The sequence below is a fragment of the Eucalyptus grandis genome, chromosome 2 (genome assembly GCF_016545825.1).
Source record: "Eucalyptus grandis isolate ANBG69807.140 chromosome 2, ASM1654582v1, whole genome shotgun sequence".
In the NCBI taxonomy this organism is placed as follows: Eukaryota; Viridiplantae; Streptophyta; class Magnoliopsida; order Myrtales; family Myrtaceae; genus Eucalyptus; species Eucalyptus grandis.
Window position 1 is genome coordinate 18544228 of NC_052613.1, and position 23642 is coordinate 18567869.

General features: G+C 39.4%; 2 protein-coding genes and 1 pseudogene across 2 annotated transcripts; 1 reads left to right on the forward strand and 2 right to left on the reverse strand.

Annotated features, from left to right (window-relative positions):
* The first annotated feature begins 5178 nt into the window (after nucleotides 1-5178).
* Nucleotides 5179-7879, forward strand: LOC120290273 (annotated as a pseudogene).
* Nucleotides 7880-10430: 2551 nt separating this feature from the next.
* LOC120290258 (protein DMP2-like) lies at nucleotides 10431-11133 on the reverse strand. Its single transcript, XM_039306093.1, has one exon. It carries the CDS (start codon nucleotides 11070-11072, stop codon nucleotides 10452-10454), a length of 621 nt encoding a protein of 206 aa, XP_039162027.1. The 5' UTR covers nucleotides 11073-11133; the 3' UTR covers nucleotides 10431-10451.
* Nucleotides 11134-19023: 7890 nt separating this feature from the next.
* LOC120290266 (protein DMP2-like) lies at nucleotides 19024-19740 on the reverse strand. The gene has a single exon (XM_039306129.1). It carries the CDS (start codon nucleotides 19706-19708, stop codon nucleotides 19097-19099), a length of 612 nt encoding a protein of 203 aa, XP_039162063.1. The 5' UTR covers nucleotides 19709-19740; the 3' UTR covers nucleotides 19024-19096.
* Between the last annotated feature and the right edge of the window lie 3902 nt (nucleotides 19741-23642).

A 23642-nucleotide genomic window follows, 5' to 3' on the forward strand; every position in this document is an offset into this window, starting at 1 on the left:
TGCCGTCGAGTAGCCTAATGTATAGACTTATAACGATGATGTAGATTCAAATGCCACCATTGGATCGGAGAGAGGATCAACGATTGAGATTAGACTCGTCCTTGTATAAAGAAGGGACCCTCCCCTTCAGCTGTACATACTCTCTCGTTCACAAGTAATACTCTTGTGTTTCACTCTCATACTCCATTCTTGTGAGCTAAGCGTCCGTGAGGCCAACTTGGGATCATAATCCTAAGGCCGCACAGGTGTATGATTGTTCTTAATCGACTGACTTGTGACACTTGCGTGGGCAATGACAATGCTAGCATTGAAGTGACATAGATATTTATTGATCAATTTGTTTTTATCTGACGATTTTCGTGGCCCAAAAGCAAAGGAGAATAAAACCAAGTTGGCAAATGCATTTCCCATAGTATCCAAAATTTCAAATGCCAAAATTCAATATAAGTGAACATTTAACTATCAAAATTTCTAAAAAATATATTTAAATATTACAGTCGGAAACGAAAGGGATATTTAAATGTCAATAACGAGAAATTCTGATCAAAATACTGACGTAGCATTTTTCGGCAATATTTTTTACTGAGATGGCAATTATTTCAAAAAAAAAAAATTATCCTTGTAACGTTGATGTGACTATCATATCCCAAAACGATGTTGTTTTATCTCAAAATTTAATTTTTAATATAATTATTAATTAAAATAAATTTCAAAAAAAGGGTTGCGGCAATGCAATTAGAGCTTGCGGCTACTGCCACCCCACCATCACTAGAAAAGCCTCATGACGGTGGTCAGTCGAGGTTATTGGGCCTCGACTAGTGGCCGGCGACCATGGCCAACCGTTGGCAAGGGTCGCCGGCCCTCGGCCAAAGGGCCCAAGGGCCGTCGCCGACTATGGCGTGGCTAGATGACCCTGCCCCAGCTAGCGACAACCCTCGTTGAACCTGGGAAAAGGCTACAAGCCCTTGCCAACAACAGGCTAAGGCCAGGGCTCGACACCGGCCGACCCTCACCCCACAGTCATCAGCCCTTCCGACAATGGTGGAGGCGACGGTGATGACAGCGGCAACAACGGTGGCAAGGAATGTAAAGGCCCTCGTTGCTTTGCTAAAACCTCTTTTTTTTTAATTTAGTTTTTAATTTAACTTATTTAATATTTATATTAAAAATTAACTTTGGGGCAAAACAACATTATTTTGCACTTTTATTGCTGAGTAGGGAACTCCGATGAGCCACTTAGACTACATTTATTCTTAAAATAATGTTACATCAGATTTCTAGCTATCATCATCAAAATTGATACTTAAATGTCCCAATTTTCAAAAAAATAATAATAATAATAATAATAACACTTACGTGTATTTTTGGAAGTTTTGACATTTTAGTGTGTGCTAAGTTTTAGCACTTACGGTGTATTTTTGTACATTTTTCTATGGTATTGTCATCCTATATTCACCATCTTAAAAAGTCGTAACCACATGATAAATGCAATATCAATCAATCCTCCGAAGTTATTTGTTATTACTCAAGAATTAAACCTATTTAATAGGTATAGTTATTGGTGCATAATTTCCTAAGTAAATTAAATTTCCCTGCATGTCTCTTTTTCTAAGAAGAATGTGGCCTTTTTCATCTTGCTATGTTTCTTTAAGCTTATTCGGAAGCAGTTTCAAAAATTATTCCAGCACTCAGATCAATTTGATAGCGACTCTCCCAATTTTTTAAATATCGCATTAATTTTCATCTTTTAGTTTTAATACGCGTGGAGAGCGATTCTGGGGATTAATTACTTTCTAACTTTTTATTATTCATGGCTCACTGGATTTTGTTATAACTATTATTTAATGAAAGGTTCTGCGGAGTCAATACATTTATTTAAAATTATTGTATTTTGTTAAAGGCTTCGTCCTTTATATTTTCCAAAGGATAGCTAGTCATTTTCTAAATCTTGGGATGCATTTGCGATATGACAAAGTTGATATTAGAACTTAAGTTATGAACTTAGGGAATATTAGTTAGCTTTTATGGGGATCTATGAGGTGTGAGCTGCAATTTATTAGTTACTCATATATATGTATGTATATTTATACATATGCAGCCCATATTAGGACGGAGATTCTTTTCGTGAAAATAAAAATTTCTATATGCTTAGATAACATGGTTGATTTATTAAAATTCAGATGTGATCACTATATCTCTCAGTTGGAAACACTTCTTCTTATTATCACGTAACATTCTCACTATTATTTTACTAAAAAATTGCACCTTGATTTGCGAACTTCTCTCTCCTTACTAATCTCTCAAATTTATTTGCTTCCTATGAGTAATGCTTCTACGTTATTGCTTTATTTATTTATTTCTTATTCTCTAATTAAATAAAAAAATTTCCATTAAGATCCCTTCCTATATTGGGCAATAACAAAAGCTGCACATTTATGCTATGTAAAATCCTATAATTAGACATTTCATGCATGTCACTCACCTTTTCTAGCGCACACACTTTGTGCACAAACTCTTATTAGTTCAGCTTCCCGTGGCAATTATCAATTGGTGATGCCTGAATTTTTGTGACTGGTAAAGTATGCATTTTTGCAAAAATAAAAAATGAATACAACAAAAAAAAAAAGAAAAACAAATAAATAAATGGATGAGACAGAGAGAGGGAGAGGAGAGTCCAACTGGGATATTATAGCTTGCAAGGAACCAAAGCCGGCCCATCATATCAGCCCATCCGGCCATTTGCTTTCGACCGGGTCCATCAAAGTTACCTCATTTCACGCTCAGCTTCCTAGCAGCCCATTTCACGCTCAGCTTCAATTAGGCTCATGTCCATGTCCGATTCGCTTGAGGAAAATCCGACCCCTAGAGCTGGCTTCGGAACCCATCGGAGAGAAAGGCCTCTGCCTTTGACTTCAAAATCTCTCTCTCTCTCTCTCTCTCTCTCTCTCTCTCTCTCTCTCAATCTAACTAAACTAGATCATCTATGGATTATAAAATATATCTAATAAAAAGAAAAGACAAGCATTACGCGATCCTTGAAGAACAATGCAAAATTTATTTATTTTTTTGGTAAGGAAAACAATGCAAAAGTTGATGAAATGGATAATTAGAATTTACAAAAATGATACATATTATATTAACATTTATGGAGCCAGTGAGAGAAGCATGGGTAAAATGACCCGGCTACTTTTACCAGGGCTTTTTGGGATAGAAATACCAAGGCTCGTGATCAACTTATCGTGGAACCCAGTAGCCATGCCTTGATCCCCAACATCTGGGCTCGAATTCCTTGGTGGGCCCCTTGATGTCGAGTCTGGTGCTCAGACATCTGAACCCTATATTCGACTTTGTAGTTTGTGCTGAAGTTTTTTTTTTTTTGAAATTCATGATTTTGCTGTGGCAAACATTGAAAAATCACTTCCATGTAGAGTTGGAAGTCTTGTTTGCATCGCAACTCAATTAGGACGTGAAAGCATTAGTTGGCGTCGGTACACAGCACGGTTTTCTCAAGCCTATCATGAGAGCGTAGATTGAAGAGGGTTGTACTTTGCGGGGATTTTCTATTGTCCTTAGTTTACCCAAAACGATTACAGTCCTCTGTCTCAATCCGATGCAAGTACCTGCAAGAATTTATGGTTTTTGGTCGTGGGTCGACGTTCCTTAACTACTGCTATTCTCCGCATGCGTCACTGACGATTTGTTTTTTATAGAAGAATGACATAGTATGGAGTTTATCTTCAAAAGTTGTCTGCTTGAGAATCCAATATTGGATTGAAGGAGACATCTGAAGAACGATAACTCACTCTCAATGGAAGAGAGACTCTCTAGTGATTCATAAGAACCGTATTCTTTAAATATGTCTTGTGTGGTCAAGGGGATACTCTTTTTGAACACTTGAACCTCATGGAACACGCCAAATTGCTACGTTGAATATCGGAGTTGGACCCCCTTCAATAGGTGGGCGATTCTTGGATGGACTAAGCCATACCAGGTGAGAGAGCGTAGACAATGTATGGCTCTTAATAAACTTGTAAGATGGCAAAAGTAATATGAATGAACTAGACCGCACATAATATATGAGTAATATCACAATACGAGCCAACATTAAAAAGGATGTCAGTTCATTAAACTTGAGGGAATTTGTAATGTTTTAGAGTCTCGGATCAATGAGAGATGCTCTACTTTGTGTGGTTACTCAAAATACTCAACTTGGCTCATGTGAAATAGAGCAAGTGGTTATAAATCACAAAATGTATATTCAAACATATCTATAGAGTATTCCTTCCAGAAGACTTGTAACTATGTATGTAAATGACTCTAATTAGCTTATGTTTCAGAAATCAAGGGTCTCCTTGAATGATGGCCATAATTAACTCTTTCGTGATATCACTCGGATAATTTAGGTTGTAATTACAAATAGTTTGCAGACAACAACATGAATTGGCATTCCTACTTCCAGACATCGCAGCACTCCGGCGCATAATCACTTCATTTTCCCATCACTGTTGAAGAAGAAGAACGACGACGACGACGAGGAGGAGCTTTTGTTTTTTAAACATTTTCCAAAGGACCGCTAAAGTCAACTCACGGCCACACATTCGCATGCTTTCTTCATGTTTTGGTGACTTCATTTCGGTTCAACCTACGCACTTTAACACCAATAAAAGATCCCTAAAAGAAAACATGACTTCTTAACACACCGCACACCACCGTCCAAGACAAGCAATCCTACACATAAGTCAAACTTTTCCGGACCACAATCATCGTTGGCTCGACCTTTCCTCATAAGTTGTGTTTTCCTTAGAAGGATCATAAACCGAGGGACAGAACCTAGTCTTATTTGCAAATATATTCGCCCAAGTCGTCATATAATTCTTTTGAGTTCTTGAAGTTCTACACATGAAAACTGACCTCCCAGCTGTATAACTTTTGAGGGGGTCGCAAAGATCATTGCTTCTACGTTTAATCATGAACCTATTTTCTAATTTCCATCCTCAATTATGTAAATTTATTATGTTTTGGGCTCAAAAGTTCACATGCGATTGGTGGCAGTTGGTACTTTGGAAAAGGAGCCCAACAGTTTCGTGCTTATAGTCAAACTCAAGCCTCCACCTTTTTCATTGGAGCAGTTGGAGTTTGGTGGGTATATCCCTCCCCCTCCCCATCTCTCTCCCCCTCAACATTGTCGTTTACAACATTTTTCAACCTTTGTCCAATGTCCTCATCTGTTTTCTACTAACTCTCTTATTTATCATCTTTCTCATGACCCTCAATCTTGCCATGAACAAAGATTTTCGTTTGCTCTAATCTTGTGAAGAAAGGGGCTCATGATGTGCTAAAAGCATCGTTTTGTTTCTTTAACAGATACATGGCCCATGAAGCTTTGTGCACTGAGCATTCAGCTCACATACTGAGTGTGCTACGCCGAAAAGTCCGGATTCTCTGCTCGAGAATGCGGAGGCTGATTAAGAAGCGGCCACGTCTAAAGATCGCCGTCAAGAGATTGAGAAAATTTGGCTCAAGAGTCCGTTCCGGTGAATCGCTAGGTGCCAAGAACAGTTCGAACAATGGCCAATTCAGTTTCTCTTTCCCAGAGAGGCCGATCCGGGTCGCAACGTTCAACGTAGCGATGTTCTCTCTCGCGCCCGCCGTCCCAAATCACGATGAAACCTCTGTGTTCGATCATGAAGAAGAAGAGGAACATTACTTCGTGTTTGGTAATAATCAGCAGAAGCCAGGACTTGATTCTCAGCCTAGGAGCATATTGAAGCAGTCTCCTCTGCACCCATCTGTGAACGGTAGGCCTGCTAGGTCGAATCTGAAGGTCTCGATAAATCTGCCCGAGAACGAGATCTCCATAGCCAATAGCAAGCTGCTTGGCTTCATTCAAGAGAATGATGTCAAGAGCCCGCCGATCATGATCACCAGCAGTGCCAACACTCGAAGCAAAGTCCCTGTCAGATCACCGATATGTTTCCCCTACAGCTTAGCCCTGGGAAATTCCAGGAGCAATCACGAAGAGAATCTGAGGAGTGGCAAGAGCATCTTAGAAGTGCTTAGGAGGTGAACGCTGACATTTTGGCATTGCAAGATGTGAAGGCTGAGGAAGAGAAGGGAATGAGGCCGCTTTCCGACCTGGCAAGTGCTCTGGGAATGGACTACGTGTTTGCTGAGAGCTGGGCTCCTGAGTATGGCAACGCGATCCTGTCGAGGTGGCCAATCAAGCGGTGGCGGGTTCAGAAGATAGCTGACGATGACGACTTCAGGTGCTTGCTCAGTCATCTCGTTATCATCCTCCCTAAAATCATTGCATTGGTCAAGGAAAAGCATGGTATCTTGTGCTCTGCAGCGCTTGCCGTGTTGGCATTTTAATTGAGTGCTTGAGGGGTCAATCAGCAAATTTCTTATCTGGAAAATTGAGTCTGTCATTTGACATATCAGCAAGTAGAATTTTTGGCTATTGTTAACCTCTTGAGAGGGAGTTGTGCTCTGTTTTTAGTAAGATTAGAAGCTTAAAGAGTAGCCACATCCCGGGGATGAAACTGAAACTTCACTTCAGTTTTACTGCACTCCCATCGTGACCCACCATTTGGTGCCTTTCAAATTAACAAACTATCCCCGCAGAAGGGATAGAAAGGGAAAATTTTAAGTTCAAGGTAATCATATGCTCAAGTAGTGCCGAGTTTCGAGTCCCAATTCAGTGATTTTTATCATCTTCGTCTCAATTAAGTCATGTTATCCGTGGAATCATGTTAAAATTGTTGTCCTCTCATGGCGGGCTAATCATAAATCCCCAAACACAAGTCCACATGAGCTCAGTGTCAGTGGACATGATTGGATTTGTGGGTGATGACCAGGAATGTGTTGAAGGCCACCATAGATGTGCCATGGGCAGGAGAGCTTAGCTTCAACTGCACACAGCTGGACCACCTGGATGAGTTCTGGAGGATGAGGCAGATCAGAGCAATTGTTCAGTCATATGACCCTCCTCACATCCTTGCAGGTGGCCTCAACTCACTGGATGAATCAGATTACTCCATCTCTAGATGGATGGACATTGTCAAGGTAAATTCAAGAAAAAGAAACATAATTTCTCTTTTCTGGAAAAAAAACCCTGATTAAAAAAGTTGCTATTTTCTTCTGTTTGTGTACTTCTGAAACTGTCTATGTTGCTTTCCTATGTAGTATTATGAGGACATAGGGAAGCCCACACCAAAGGTTGAAGTAACCAAGTTTTTGAAGGGAAAGATTACATTGATGCAAAGAACTCTGCTGGGGATTGTGAGCCTGTGGTCATCATTGCAAAAGGTCAAAGTACGTGCTCCTTGTCCTACCTAGCTCACATGCCTCCATAAAAAGAAAAAGTAACACTCCCCATGAGTCTAATCTCTTCTCTTGGCTCTTGCCAGATGTGCAAGGCACGTGCAAGTATGGCACACGTGTGGACTACGTCTGGGCATCTCCAGAGGCACCTTACAAGTTTGTGCCCAATTCATACTCAGTGATCTCATCTAAGGGCACTTCAGACCACCACATAGTCAAGGTTGACGTTGTTAAAACAGGTTGTAAGCCTAGGAAAGACCCTCTCAGACAAAAAAAGAAGGCAAGACAGATGGCTTTGAAGGTGAGATACCCTTGGAGAAGTATATGGCAAGTAAAAGCCTAAAAAATTATAGGGTGAACTGCAAATTTTTTTTCTTTTTTTCTTATTTTTATTGCATTAGCCAAGCCCAATTTCTGGGTTTCCACTGATAATTTTTATATGGTCTCTCCTCCATGTTGGAGGAAGAGTTGTGTATCCCTTTTTAGGGGGCCTGAAGTGTTCTAACTTCTTAGAAGTCTCACAATTAATCTCACATGTCCTGATATTCCCCTGTCATTGGGTACTAGATCTCTATGTAGAGATAGAAAGCTCTCAGGCCGGCTCCTAGGAAATTGAATTCATTGTACTTTCGATCACCAATTGAGCAACATAAGACACATTTCGGTATTGAGTCTTAACCAACTCAATATCTCTTGAGATTAACAAACACAACCAGTTGGCTCCTCGCTGAAATTTTTATCAGATCCAACAAATGGACTAAATCTAGAACGCTTTGGACAAACTTCTGATGGGCATATGGGCATATGAAATCTAAGCCATGTGTGGCATGAACATTTGTTTACAACAAGCTCACGACACACTCTTTGGTCATGCGAAACAATGGAAAATGATCTTCAATCCAAGATTTGGACAGCCGGGAGGATTTGATTTGATTTCGTTCCAGAGTTTGCTAACGCATCACGCCACGCCGAGAACACTGGGAAATCCATGTGAAAGAGTTTCCACACAAATTCGCACAGGAACTTTTTCCCTAAACCATTTTTGAACCAATCAGAGGAACAAGTATCTCATGAGAAATAGACAAGGAAGGAAATAGTTATTCTTGTGAACCAGACGCGCCATGAAGATGACCAATTTTCAGATGTTGAGGCTGAGACCCCCACCTGCCGAACTATGCTGGCCCCTCTTGGGCCAGACCCACTTGCCTTTTTGCCCCCAAAAAGTTTCCCATGATTAATACTAATATTAGATTATATTTTTGTTATAAAGTGGCGCTATTTCCACACCACTTCTAGCTAAAACCCGCTATTTTATGTTAAGTGACCAAATTACCCTTTAACCACGAGATTTCGTTCAGTGTGAATAGTTAACCTTACCCCTCACATTCAAAAAAAAAAAAAAAAAAATTGATCGCACTATTTCATCTCTTGACACCATTATTAGCTAAGTTTTTAAAAAGAAATTAGTTAACGAATCCCCCTTTCATCTTGGTATTTTTAAAAAATAAAAGAAGTATCTATTTTAAAGTAAAACTATGTGTTAAAGTTGAAAAAACGCATTTCTCCTTTTTATGATCATGAATCAATCAATCCGTTGACGATTTAACGTTGTTAAATTTGACTTGTAAGAAAATCATTCGTTTGTTCTTTCATCTAATCTTTAAGTGATTTTGATTGATATCGAATGTAACTAGTCATGCTTTCTTCACATTCAAACAGAAATTTAAGCTTATGGTTGAGGGCATGGTTAACATCCCATAAAGAATAAAACAAGAAGTTATTGTAAATTTAACTGAGGGAAGTAGTAACCGACCAAATTCATAATTAACTGTTTTCTAATTGTATTTTGGAGAATTTTCCTCCACGAAATTTGATCTGGAGGTCGTAACGCATATTGTCAAGTCAATTTTAAGATTCCAGGACCTTTCAAATTGATCAAAATGTATTCATTGCGAATTTTTCCGAATGCTTTTGATATAGGTTTTGTGAATATGTTATAAATATCAATACATGCTTAACAAAGTTGAAGGCTAATTTTTGTCAGATGGCACTATACACTTTTGGTAAGTAAGTACAAATTATCCATTATTAGTCACGGCTTCATCTGTACTCCAATGTCAATGTGAGTTTGATTGATTGCTGCCGAGAAACATTAGGAAGCTAAGGTTCTATTGAGCGGCTAAGATACATAAAATTATTAATGTATATCCTTAATCCTAAATTTTAAGCAATTACGACGTATGAAACACTCAGGAAAAATAACTTAGAAAAGAAGACACGAATAAAATTTTGTGAGCTACCTCCAATCGCCTGTGGCTCATATCTTCCCTCAATACTATTTTCTCTCTCTCCCAAGTTTCTCTCTCTCCCCCCCTCCTTCGTCTGCCACTGATGTAGCCACCGCGCCCCGTCAATCCCAGTCCCCTCACGGCTGGTGCCTCCAGTCACCGTAGTCTAGGTCGTGTCCATTGGCCGGACTTAAGCTCCACCGTCTAGCTCGCGTTCACAGCACCCCTGTTCGAGGGTTGGTCGCCAAGACCTCGAGACAACCCAGGTCGCAACCACCCCGGCGTCACCACCCTGCCCCATGGGGTCTGGTGGAGGAGGCGCGGTTGTGACCGTAGGTCGAGGTTGGCTCTGCGTCACGGAAAGTGATCGAGCGACTGAGGTCATGCACAGTCATCAGACGCGTACAGGGGGAAAATGAGAGAAGAAAGAGGGGGGGAAGGAAAAAAGACAGACCCGATTTGAAACGTCCAATTTGATAATTGCTAATGTTGCTCATATCTTGAGGGGTAACATTATCTATCTTCAAAGAAAGCCATCTTTAGAAGATTTGGAAACTTGAAATAAAATATGACGGCCGTAAATGAAGTTGAACATAATTGATATGACACTCATGATGACATGCTAATCAAAAGATATGGATGAATCTGTTGATTCCAAAACAAATAGATCCTTTATCTACCAATACAACGTAAGATCTATGGAAACAAATACATGTAATCACACATTCGTTCTAGAGCAAACTAGTCTACTACGAGAAGTCGCAAATGCAAGTATTTGGAAACAAGCATGTGGTTACATTGTTCCGTGCATGTGTGTACTTATGTGTATCGTCAAGCTCTTTAAGCTTTGCTCTCCGAGGTAGTGCTAGTGTCACTTGAAGGATACCCAATTCCGTGGCGCGAGGTTGGGAACAACATGAACACCGCGCCTGAGATGGTGCCGATCACAGTTGGCATGACCATGAGCAAAGTCTTCTCCGTATTCTCGAAAGACGGATAGAAGCACCGCATGGTGTTGCTATCCAACAACACCAGAACTGCGAAAACAATCACCACAAAGAAAGCATGGACGAAATCTCCGAACCGAAGCTTATACTTCGACAAGTCCACAGAATCGCCAGAGCTCGAGCTCGAGCTCGAGCTAGAGCTAGAGCTAGGCCAGAGTCCCTTGGCCGTGGCGAACCCGTAGTGGGTTTCCCCGTCACTCCCTGTGTAGCTATCAGTGAAGCAAGCAAGGCTACACGAAAGGCCACAAGCTCCGATTAGTAGGGCACTTAGGTACTTGTTAACAGCGTGGCACTTGCCGTTGTTCGTCAAGACGGGGTTGAGGAATTGGAACAAGAAGACGGTCCCGGTGGGAAGGAGCCTAATGAGGTTGCCTAGTCCATTGAATGTGATCCTCTTGGTGGTGTTTGTTTGCTGAGAATCGGTCTTGGACTTCGAAGAGCTTTTGTTGCCCATTTTCTTTTGGAAAAAGCCTATTGCTTTGCAAAAATAGCAAGCTGGCTAGGGTTTTATGAAGTATATGGAGTTGTGTTTGTGTGTGTCTTTTAAACAAGCACCAATTAGGTTATTTATACGTGGAGCGAAGTTGGGGAAGAAGAAGAGGAAGTTGCTTGTACGAAAAATGAAATTGCCATATTCTAAAGTGTGAAGGTTTTGCGTACAACCGTAGAGAGTTGGCCAATTTCAGTTCGACGGTCGAATCTTATGACGAGCAAGAGATCGTTTCATCACGTTTTGGGAAATTGACGAGTGTCAGAAGAGAGGAGAGGATGGAGTGAGAAAGTGATACTCCATTAATTAAAAAGGATAGTTTTCACTTGTCACAAGAAATCATACTCAGCGTAATGCATTTCATGGTAACTAGACTTGGTTCGACATTATCTTTAAGTGTCAAACACTTGCTAACACTAAAAGTATTGTTCTTCGGCCTTATAAGTATCTTCAAACCTTATTAACCAAACCCACACTTTATATAGAGGTAATGTCATTCAACCATGTTCCTGATTGGTGAATGGAGATCATCTGCTTTTAATTTTAGTTTAAATTTACATGTACGTGATATTCATAACTTATAGCCACCAATTATAATAAGCATGGTTTGAGAAAATTTCATCCAACCAGCAATGGAGGAAATTATAGCCTCAGCAGGCTTCAATGAGGTCGAGATCATGCTTTTAGAACTGTAATCTTTTTTATGGGAGGTTAAGTCCGAAAGTGATTGAACCCATTTGAATCTTCCTACACCCATCTTATGATTCTATCTCATGTGCAGGTTGTTGCATGCGTCACGTACATGGGTGCACCCACAATCAATTTTTTTTTTACATATAAGTTACCATGTACATCTACTCAATTGCATTCTTGTTCGGACTATATTTTCCTCCATCCTGATCGATGGAAACTTTCTCCAATCATACTTTTAATTGGTGGATTAAATTACGATCATTATCCACACACAAACTTAACTAAATAAATATGTGAGGTGATATCCATGCCGGTAAACCACGAATAAAAAGGAAATGAACCAAAACATGGAATGGAAATATGAGTTTAGGTGGTGATCCTCCTTTTATTTTCCAAGTTTCCTTCTTTTAAGGGGTGTACTTAGAGTGAAAATTGTCCAAAAAGTCTCAAACATATTACATAATCTTTTCAATTTAGTCTTAAACCTTTCAATTTTGTCAATTGAATCATAAATCTTTTTCACGTTTTACCAATTGAGTCAATCATATCAAGTTTAGTTAACAATCGCTAACGTAAACATCAGCCGTCCTACATGGCACTACTGGCATTGACTTAAATAATTTCTAATAATATTTTTATCATTTTCTTTTTTTTTTTTTTTTTCCTTTTTTTTTTTTTTTCTAACCCTACATTGGCGAAGCCACCAACCAACCCTCCCCCTATCTGGGCGAGAGTTCCATTGCCCTTGGTTAGTAAAAGAAGAAAAGAAAAAGGATAAAGGATAAAGTAAATAAAATTAATAAAACAATATCGAAATATCATTTAAAATTGCCCGCATCAATGTTTATGGTGCCAAGTAAGAAAGTTGGCATCCACATCAATGATTTATAATTTAAATAGGCCAAATGAACTCAATTGTCAAAACGTAAAAGAGTTTAAGACTCATTGGTAAAATTGAAAAGTTTAATACTCAATTAGCAAAAGTGTAATAAATTTAAAACATTTTGGACAATTTTGCATGTAGCTATATGTAAATAATTAACGGTAATTAATTTTTTATGACATCAAGTGTTACAGCTAAATAAAGAACACGACTAATCTCGCAAGTCGTGATAGCCCACTTCAATAGTGCTGGATAGCTTATAGAGATAGAAAGCTACGGAGGTGGTTCCAAGAAACTTGTTTTCATTGCACAAGCCAATGTTGAGGGGGCAACTTCAGATATATTTGTCATTGAATCTTAACCAACCCAATAACTCTCGCGACCGGACTAAGTGTAGAACGAAAAGGATTGTCCACTATTATGTTTGAAAGGGATTATATTCATGGATAGTATATTATTTGTAGGGGATAATATTCGTAGAAATCATCTTTTAGGTATTTAAATGTCTACTTTCTTTTGAATTCAAGTTTCTATGATTTTGAATATTAATATCTCGACGCAATGAATTTACTCAAAATTCAACGCACGAAGCGCGGGTCAGCAACTAATGATAACAATAAGGATGGGTGCGCATTCCCGTGCATTCCCTCAGTCGCGAATTGCCCTTTTCGTATAATTATGGTGTGTTTAACAACCATTTCATTCTCAAAAATAATTTCTAATTGAAAATTATTTTTTTATTCTGTTCTCGAAAAACAATTTCTAAGCACTGGACATATTTGGTAACTGTCCAAAATTTTTATTCCCAGAATAAAATTGCATTTAGCATCATTCTCAAAATTTTAATCCAAATTATTTTCTTTTAATTTTTTAATAATTTTATTCGTTTTTTTCTTCTTTTCTTTTTTTCTTTTCTTTCTCTTCTTCTTCAACCTTTGGCTAGTCACCAACCTTAGGATGACCGATAATCGGCCAAACAAGGGCCGGCGATCTCATCAAAGTGCCGCCAGCCCCCAGCAAGGCCGCACCTCATCAACCGAGCCTCGCCCGCAGCTAGGCGAGGCCGACTTCACGGTGGCCTAGGGAGGTCGAGCCTCGGAGACAATTGGGCGAGCTCAGCCAAGCCTCACTCGGCCAAGCGAGGCTCACCAATGGCTAGGTGAGCCTCCAGCGAACTTGCTAGACCTCGCCTAACCGATCATTAAAGACCAACGGTGATGGAAGAAGAATAAGAGAGTAGGAAGAAGAGCAAAAAAAAAAATTGGTTGGCTTGATTCTAGAATTGTTTCTAAGAACAAAGAAGCAACTTTTCTTTTTAACTCATTGATTATGTTCCAAATCTCTTCTCGTGAACAAATTTGTTACCGAAACAAACCAAACGGATTTTGTTCTAAATTTATTCTCAGAAACAAAATAATAGAATTAGCCATTGCCCTTAATGTTTGTGTAAAATGGCCCTTGCAAAGATATGAAATATTTGGACAATAATGAGGCAGGACAAAAGTCTGAGAGTAGTGTTAGAATAAGAATAAAGTAAGACTGACCAAAAAAAAAAAAACCTTTTGACTTCACGTCTTCATATTGCCACGACCTTTTATATCCAAGCAGTTACTCCTTCAGATTCGCGCCTTAGTAAGAAAGTCGTGATAGCCCACTTCAATAGTGCTGGACAGCTTATCGAGATAGAAAGCTACGGAGGTGGTTCCAAGAAACTTGTTTTCATTGCACAAGCCATGGTTGATGGGGCAACTTGAGATATATTCGTCAATGAATCTTAACTAACCCAATAACTCTCGCGACCGGACTAAGTGTAGAACGAAAAGGATTGTCCACTATTATGTTTGAAAGGGATTATATTCACGGATAATATATTATTTGTAGGGGATAATATTCGTAGAAATCATTTGCGATATATTTAAATTTCTACTTTCTCTTGAATTCAAATTTCTATGATTTTGAATTTAATATCTCGACACAATGAATTTTACTTGAAATTCAACGCATAAAGTGTGGGTCAGCAACCATAACAATAAGGATGGGTGCACATCCCCATGCACTCCATCAGTCGCAAACCATTATGTTCTCGATAATAATTTTTAATCAGAAATGATTCTTTTTTATTATGTTTCCGGAAACAATTTCTAAACATTTGAAGGCGGTTGGTAATTGCCCAAATTTTTATCCTAGAATAAAATTGCGTTTGGCACCGTCCTCAAAATTCTAATTCAAATCATTTTCTTTAAAAAAAAAAATTAATAATTTTATTCTTTTCTTCTTCTTTTCTTCTTTTCTTTTTTTTTCTTTTCTTCTTCAACCTTTGGCCTAGAGGTAAGCATGGTTTGGGTTGGGCCGGTCCACCTCCTTACCCTAAGACCAACCCGCACAGGGCTAGTTCTCAATTTTTTGGACCGAGGACCGACCATATTGAGCTTGGGATCAAGGACCGGACCGACCCAATGGGTTCAGTCCGGTTTCAGGGTCAACTCGGGACCAAGTAATAATTTTTTATTTCATTTTTTGTACTCCTCGAAAGGGCAACCGAGGACCCTACCAACCTAATATGTTCAACAATCAGCAAGGTCAGCTAAGAAAGGTAAGCTGTGAGGGTCAAGTGGGGTGATTGTTGAACAGAATGAGTATCGAATGTCGAGCAAGAAGCAACAAGCCAAGCGAGCAGCAAGCAACACAAGTAACCCAAAGCGAGTAAGGCAAGTGTCGAGTGAAGAGCGGAGAAATTGTTTTTTTCGATTTTAGCAAACTAAAGACTAAGAAAACAAATAAAACAGAAGAGAACGAATACTAAAAAATGATGTTATAAGGTGTCTTTTTGGACACCGTGAGGACTCTTCACAAAAACATTTTCCTCCGTTATAAATTACGAAAACATTTTCCTCCGTTGTAAATTATGACTACTAACACTATAAAAGATATTAAAAATCTAAGTTATTAAAGAACAATGTAAAATTACTTAAACTCCTCACTAAAGAGCTATTTAATGTTATTGACACCGTTTATTTTAAGGTTTTCTCTATATAAAAAAAAAATTACAAATAATATTATATATATAGTGAGGGTTGTTCCGAGTTGAACTGACTCGAAACTCTCAGGACCGAAGACCGACCCGCACAGTACTGGTCTAGGAATTCTAGGACCAAGGACCGACCCAGTCTTCCTGGGAATCGGACCAGGACCGGCAGGGTTGGGCCAGTCTAGAGTCGGCCCGGGGTTGACCCTGGACCGATGCTCACCTCTACTTTGGCCAGTCGCCGGCTTTGAGATGACCAATGACCCGGCTAAACGAGGGCTGGCAACCTCGCCAGAGTGTCGCCAACCCTCAACGAGACCGCCAAGCCTTGCCACAACTAGGTGAGCCTCACCAATGGCTAGGTGAGGCTCTAGAGAGCTTGTTGAACCACGCTCAACCAGTCGCCAGAGACCTGCGGCGATGGAAGAAGAAGAGAGTAGAAAGAAGAACAAGAAGAAAAGAAGAAGAACAGAAAAAAGAAATTTGGGTTGGCTTGATTCTAGTCGAGCCTTGGCTAGGTGAGGCCGACCTCACGGCTACCGAGGTCGAGCCCCACCGTTGGTTGGGCAAGCTCAACCTCGCCAGATCTAGGCAAGGTCGAGCCTCGCCCAACCAAGGCTCGGCCGACCTCGCCCAGCCAAGTGATGCTCGCTAGTGACTAGGTGAGCCTCCGGCGAGCTCGCCAAATCTCACCCAATCGATCGTCGAAGACCAGCGATGATGGAAGAAGAACAAGAAGAAGAAAAAAAAAGAAAAAAAAAAAAGAAATTTAAATTAGCTTGATTCGGAATTGTTCCTAGAAATAAAGAAGCAATTTTTTATATTTTTTACTCATTGATTCTGTTCCAAATCTCTTCTTGGAACAAATTTGTTATTGGGAACAAACCAAATGGATTTCTGTTTCAAATTTATTTTCGGAAACAAAAAAATAAAATCAGTCACTATTTTGACAAATTGTCAAACACGCCGTTAACATTTGTGTAAAATGGCCCTTGGCGAAGATATGAAATATTTGGACAGCAAACCCTTCGGACAAATTTCTGGTGGGTCTATGGATTCAAAATCATGAGTGGCACGAACAAGTTTTTACAATAAGCTCATGACACACCCTTTAGTTATGGACAAAACAGTAGAAAGATTATTCACTTAATTAATTTGAATGTGCCAAGTGAACTTCAACCATAATTCGGACAGTAGGGAAGATGTGACTTCGATTACATTTTAAAGTTCAGAGGGTATCATGCGACCTTGAGAACACTAGGAAATCCATGAAAGAGGTTCTGTAACTTTTTTGCTAAGTGGATAGGAAGACGAAATACCTTTCATCAAAAGTCATTTTTCAATTTTTATAAGAAGAGACAGGTCCTATGACAATTCTGGACAAAATATATTACTGCAATACAAGGAAAGTGAAGGATATACTACAACAGACTTTAATCGACATCGTAGTACACAAATCTTTGCCAGATTTTAATCGACGACAAAGCATGGTAACATAGAGATACAACACCGGAATTTAATAGACAACGAAGATCTGAAAGTTACAACCAAAATACAAACTGAAAGATAATTAAAAGGCAACAAATTTTGTTTGTTTGTTCTAGGGTGGCTCCACTGCACGCAAGCACTAGTTCTTATTTACAACATAACTATCCATAAAACAGCTCTTCAGCAGTTTTAACTATGCCTTCACATCTCAAAACCTTCGGGCTCCACATCTTCATATTGCCACGACTTTTTATGTCCAAGCGGTTACTCCTTCAAATTCGCGCCTTAATGCCGGACTTTTACTTGTCGCCACTTTGACTCTCATCCAAGGCGTTACTTCTTTGAATTCGTCTTCAAATCTGACCTCTTGTGCTCCATTGGCTTACCCGCAAGCAATTTTAACTTCAAATACCACTCTGCCTGAAATTCGCACCCACTTTACCCACCAGAGGGTTAGTTTTCACATGGTTCCTCATTCGGCTGTTAATCGATTCCTTTCGATCTATGTCTTCTGCAATTAGTTTTACGATGACGATCATCAACCAGCCGCTATTGTATATCAATAGCTGATCATGGTTATTGATAAACATGGCCATCGACAAAGACTCTTGTGATCGGTATGGCCATCAACAAGGACTCATGTGATGAATGCCTCGCCGATAATAACACCTCATCCAGTCTTGAGTCGCGTGTTTACTTGGATATTAGTCACAGATTTGTCTACACTCCATTGTCTACAAGACTTTGATCCATTGCTGATGAGAAACTCTAGGAAGCAAGGCTCAACTGGACCGGCTAGTATAAATTAATGTATATTCTTTATTAAAAATATTAAATTGTTATGACGTATGAGAAGCACTCGAGAATATACCTTAGAGAAGAAAACACGGATGAACTTTTGTCACCAACCGCCAAAATCGCCTAAAGCCCAATCTTTTCTCAATAGTATTTCGTCAAAAGGTTACGTGAGAATTTCAGTGAGGATGTCACTGTCATCTTATTTGTACATTCTTCACCGGCCGGACTTGAGCTCCACCATCTACCTCGCATCAGCGGCAGCTCCCGCCTCCGCTCTCTGGATCCCCCCCTCCTCTTTTCGAGGCTTGGTGATCACCCCGGCGTCGCAAACCATGCTAAAAATCTCGCGTCGGAGATCAATGAGGCCTGAATCTCCCCTCCCTCCCAAGTGGCCACCCAGCCTCAGGCAGCCATAGCCAGGCCAGGCTTGTGCGACGTCGGATCTGGCATCACGAGCCCAGCTCAACTCAATACTGGCAGGTGCAGAGAGGGGCTCAGAGGGAGATACAAAGGCTTTGGGTGCTTGAGGACGGGCCTCTGAAGACGGCAGTGAAGTTGCCGGCACGGCGGGCGCGCGATCGCGGCTGTTGGTCAAGGTAAGCTCTTGCGTCTTGCACGGTGATTGACGGATTGAGGTCATGCACGGTTATCAGATGCATCCAGGAGCAAAACGGGATGGAAGAAAGAGGGAGGAAAACGGAAAGAAAAAGAGGGAAGCCGTCGTCCAATTCGCTCGTTGTTGAAATGTCGAGATCTTAAGGAATAATTTTCTTTAGTTTAAGAAATAACTAACTTTAAAAAGTCCGGATTTTTTTAATTAAATTCGACTGATGTAAAAGAAGTTGACTACGATTAATATTCCACTCGTGCTTACAGACCAGTAAAAAGACATTGATGAATCTGTCGATTCCAATACAGATAAATCATTCACCCCTAATAAAATGTAGGATCTACGGCAACAAGCACGTACGATCGTATTTACATGCTTCTCATTGAGCACATGAGTCTGACATGAGAAGTCGTGGATGCAAGTATTTGGAAATAGGCATGTTATTACATTGGATCATGCATATATGTACTTATGTTTATCATCAAGCTCCTCTAGGCTTTGCTCTCCGAGGTAGTACTGGTCTCTGAGGTAGTCTTAGTCTCACTTGAAGCAGGATACCCGATTCCATGGCGCTTGGTTGGGAACAACGCGAACACCACGCCTGAGACCGCGCCGACCACGGGTGGCAAAGCCATGGTCAAAGTCCTCTCCCTATTCTCGAAAGACGGATAGAAGCACATCATGGTGTTCGTGTCCAACAATACCAGGACGGCGAAAATAATCACCACCATGAAACCGTGGACAAAATCTGAAAACCGAAGCTTATAACTCGATAAATCCACGGAGCTCGAGCCCGGCCAGAGGCCCTTGGTCGTGGCGATGCCATAGTAGGTCAACCCGAGCATCCCCTTGTAGCTATCAGTGAAGCAAGCGAAACAACTCGAAAAGCCGCAAACCCCGATTAGAATGGCACTAAGGTACTGGTTAACGGTGTGGCACTTGCCGTTGTTGGTCAAGACTGGGTTGAGGAATTGGAACAAGAAGACGGTCCCGGTCGGAAGGAGCCTAATGAGGTTGCCTAGTCCGTTGAAGGCGCTCTTCTTCTTGGTGGTGCTTGTTTCCTGAGAATCGGTCTTGGATTTCGCAGAGCTTTTGTTGCCCATTTTCTCGTAAAATGCTAATTGATTTGTGAAACAACAAGGTAGCTAGCTAGGGTTTTGTGAAGGGTTGTGTTTGAATGTCTTGAAGCAACCGATGATTATGGGGATTTATAAGTGGAGAGACGTTGGGGGAAGAGGAAGAGGAAGTAACTTGTACGAAAAATCGCGCCAATTGCCATATTTTCGAAGTGGGAAAAGGCAGTCGGCCGATTTGGTCCCAACCCCTCGAAGGTCGAATATAATTAAGAGTGATGGCTGTTACATCACGTTTTGGGAGGTCGAATAAATTTTGAGAGGAGATGAGAGGATGGATTAAGCAAGTGATAGTCCATCGATAAAGAATGATAACTTTGACTTGTGACAAGAAATCGTAATTAAACATCTTGCTTTTAATAGTAGATTGATTTGATTCGATGCCGTTGTTAGTTTCGAAAACTTCCTAACACCAAACTACATGTTTTGGGGCCTCACAAGTATCTCCAAACCTAATTAACCAAGAGCACATCAAGGGGATCACTCACATTTAATTTTAGCTTAAATTTGCATATGAGTGATGTTCATAAATTGTAACCACCAAGTATAGTAAGCATGATTTGAGATTAGCAATGTTGGAAAATATAGATAGAGAAAAATATAACATCGATAGGCTTCAATGAGGTGAAGAACATGCTTTGTGACTATATCCTTCTCCTTTATGCCTTGTGACTATATCCTTCTCTTTTATGGAAGATTATGTACTAAAGTGATTGAACCCATTTGAATCTTCCTAAACCCTTCTTATGGTTCCATCTTATAAGTAATTGTTGCATGCACTACATACATGTGCACCCATAATCTAGAAAACACTGACACTTTTCTAGAGCCTTCGTGTCATGTCCAACATATTTTAACATGCAATCAACAAGTATTAAAATCCGACATATGGCCAACTCTCTCGACACACTCCGACACGTAATTTTAGAAATCCGATACGCATGGGGTCAATTTTGAAAATTTTCAATAAATGAAGGGTCATAATGTAAATATGTAAAAAATAATTAAAGAAACTAGTCTTGTTTTCTATTCCGATTCTCACTTCTCGTGACTTGCGATTTTTAGCATAAATTCATTCCACGCTCTTTTTTTATTATTTATTTATTTATTTGTGAATTTGAATCAAATTAATTTGATTCAAATAATAATAATAATAATGATAATTTATCATTTATATATAAAATAAACATTTAATATACAGCATATCCTAACGTGTCGAAATTCTTTATTTTTCGAGAAATAACTTGTTAGTGTGTCATGTCATGTTATATCGCGTGTCACGTGTCAATATCAATATTTCCTAACCCACAATCAATCTTTAAATTCACATAATTTCCCATCTTACCCTTCATATGTTTGGGGGAAAAGTAGCAAAAAAATTCACACAATTCTTTTTTGGGAAAAAATATCTATTGTGCTTATTTTAATTCAGTCTTAAATCTTTCAATTATGTCATTTATTCCTAAATATTTTCAAAATTTGTCAATTGATTTTTTCTAGCCAATTTTGGCCGGAAATTGCTGATGTGAATACTAGCTGTCTTCCATGGCATGGCCAACTCACATAGAAAAATTTACAATTTTTAAAAATTAGTTTTTTTATTATTTTTTCCTCTCTTTTTTTCATTACATGGTCATCGGCCACTAAGCAAGAGCTAGCAAACCCTCACCGACCATAAACAGGATCACGGACCTTGCTAGGGCCTTCTTCCCCCCCAATTGCAAGCAAGGGTGCAAAGAGGCCCTCACCAGATTTGTCCGAGGGCTTTCTAGCCTTCACTGGCCAAAATGAAGGGAAAAAAAAAGAAAGAAAGTAAAAACAAAAACAAAAAAATAATAAGAAGAAAAGAAAAGAACAAAAAAATTCAAAATATTATTTCAAAATGTCCACAATAGCGCCGGTCATGACATGTAGGATGGGCAGCACCGACATTGACGATTTCCAACTAAAGTTGATCAAATATACTCAATTGACAAAATATGAAAAAGTATTAGTACAATTAAAATGCTTATAATTGAATTGGCACAATTGCAATAGGTTTAGAACTTCTTTTTTATACTTTTCTCTATGTTTGGTGAACATTCATCTGATCGCTTGTACTCTAGTTCCTGCCATATTTATCATCCATTCTAATCAAAGGAAATTTTATCTAAACATACTTTTAATTGGTGGATTACAAATTATAGATATCATTCATATATAAACTTAACTAAATATGAACACAATGAGGTATCTGTATTTAAACGCACCAATAAAAAAATGAATGGAAGAATGCATGAATTTTTAGTTTTTTTTTTTTTCCGATTTAAGTGCCTCCAATTGTAACACCAAGCATGGTTACCGGCGCTTCTCGCATTCACTGTCTTCCCAAGTGCAAGACCATTGGTACTAGAGGACATGATGAATTTTGTAAAGGAGACATGTCTACTCTCATATGGAGCGGGTTATAGTTCACCAGTGTGCCAGTAGAATTACAAGACAATATCGAGTTCGCTAACCTCAAGCTGTAAAAACAAGAACAATGATGAGTAGTTATGGCTCAAATCAAAGAATCCGTTGGGTTGGTGAGATGGTTACCCAAGCTCCTCATCCTTTTAACAAGGACAAAAGGACGGGGCCAAAGAGAACCCTTTTCTTGTCCCATGGTATTACTTCAAATGGACTTGGGACATGATCTCTTCAGTTTAAATGAAGAATGTCATGAGATCTCATACCTGACCGAGACGAAAAAGAAAGAAGTTCGCTTTCATGGAAAACGGAGGGGAAGCCCTCAAGGAAGGCTTTCTTTCTCATCCTCTTTCCAGAAGAATGCGATACAAATAATACTATAATTGTCAAACCATGAGAAAAACCTGAAGCCCATCTGTCTTGCCACATGACGTAAAGAAATCTTCTTACAATGACATGACTCAAAAGGGTATATGCCGATTGATATATACTTATGCCTTTATATATAGTACTCGATAATCATGTCTAGCTGGTCGGTATTTGTAATTGGTACGATGATATTGTGCAAACATCCGTGAAGAAATGAAATTAGAAACGTACACCTGAATTTAAGAGACTATAATACAAGAAGAGTCAACTCGAGTACATTTCAGTTGCATCGGCAAATTGACAACGGATTATCTTATCACAAGTGCAAAATCGACGAATGATGTTTTTAATGCGCAGGTATTTAATAATCTTTTTTTTCCCGTGTGTATTTTATTTTGTTCTCATCTGTGAAAGACCAATGATTTAAACGTTGAACGTTGGATAAGAACACTGTGCCAAAGTGGACTATGGCTTGTCATTGGGTGGTCAAACATGAGGAAAGCAATCCGAGAATTCAGCAGCTGATATAACAAATGGAATTAGAAGTCGACGTAAACCAACCGGTAAAAGAAGCGGGGATTGGGCTGACGCCGCTGACCATGATTTACAGAATCTAACTATGAATATTCGAAGGATAAGTTGGCACAATCTCGTTACCGTCAATAATTCTGGTAGTTACTCTAATTAGGCAATTTGTGCATCGGTTTTGCCACACGTCAATTCTACAAGAGTGAAATTTACCATTTATAATGGATTTAAACTTAAATTCATATCACACGGACATCATGATGGACTCATTATATCATGTCATCATTCATATGACACATATATTAGATATAGGATGATATGATGGACACACCGTGTAGTTTTTCAAATGTTCGACATGGGTCTTGAAATTTTTTTATGCTCAATATAGCTCTTAAACTTTCAAAAAATCAACCAATGTAGTTTTCAGTTAGTAATTCTAACACCATTAGCTAACTTGACCGTGATTGTGTTAACTTCATGTTAGGCTTGCTATGCAAGCATCCCTGTGGCTTACATACAACTTCCACATCATATATTATAAATGGCTTGATGTTATGTG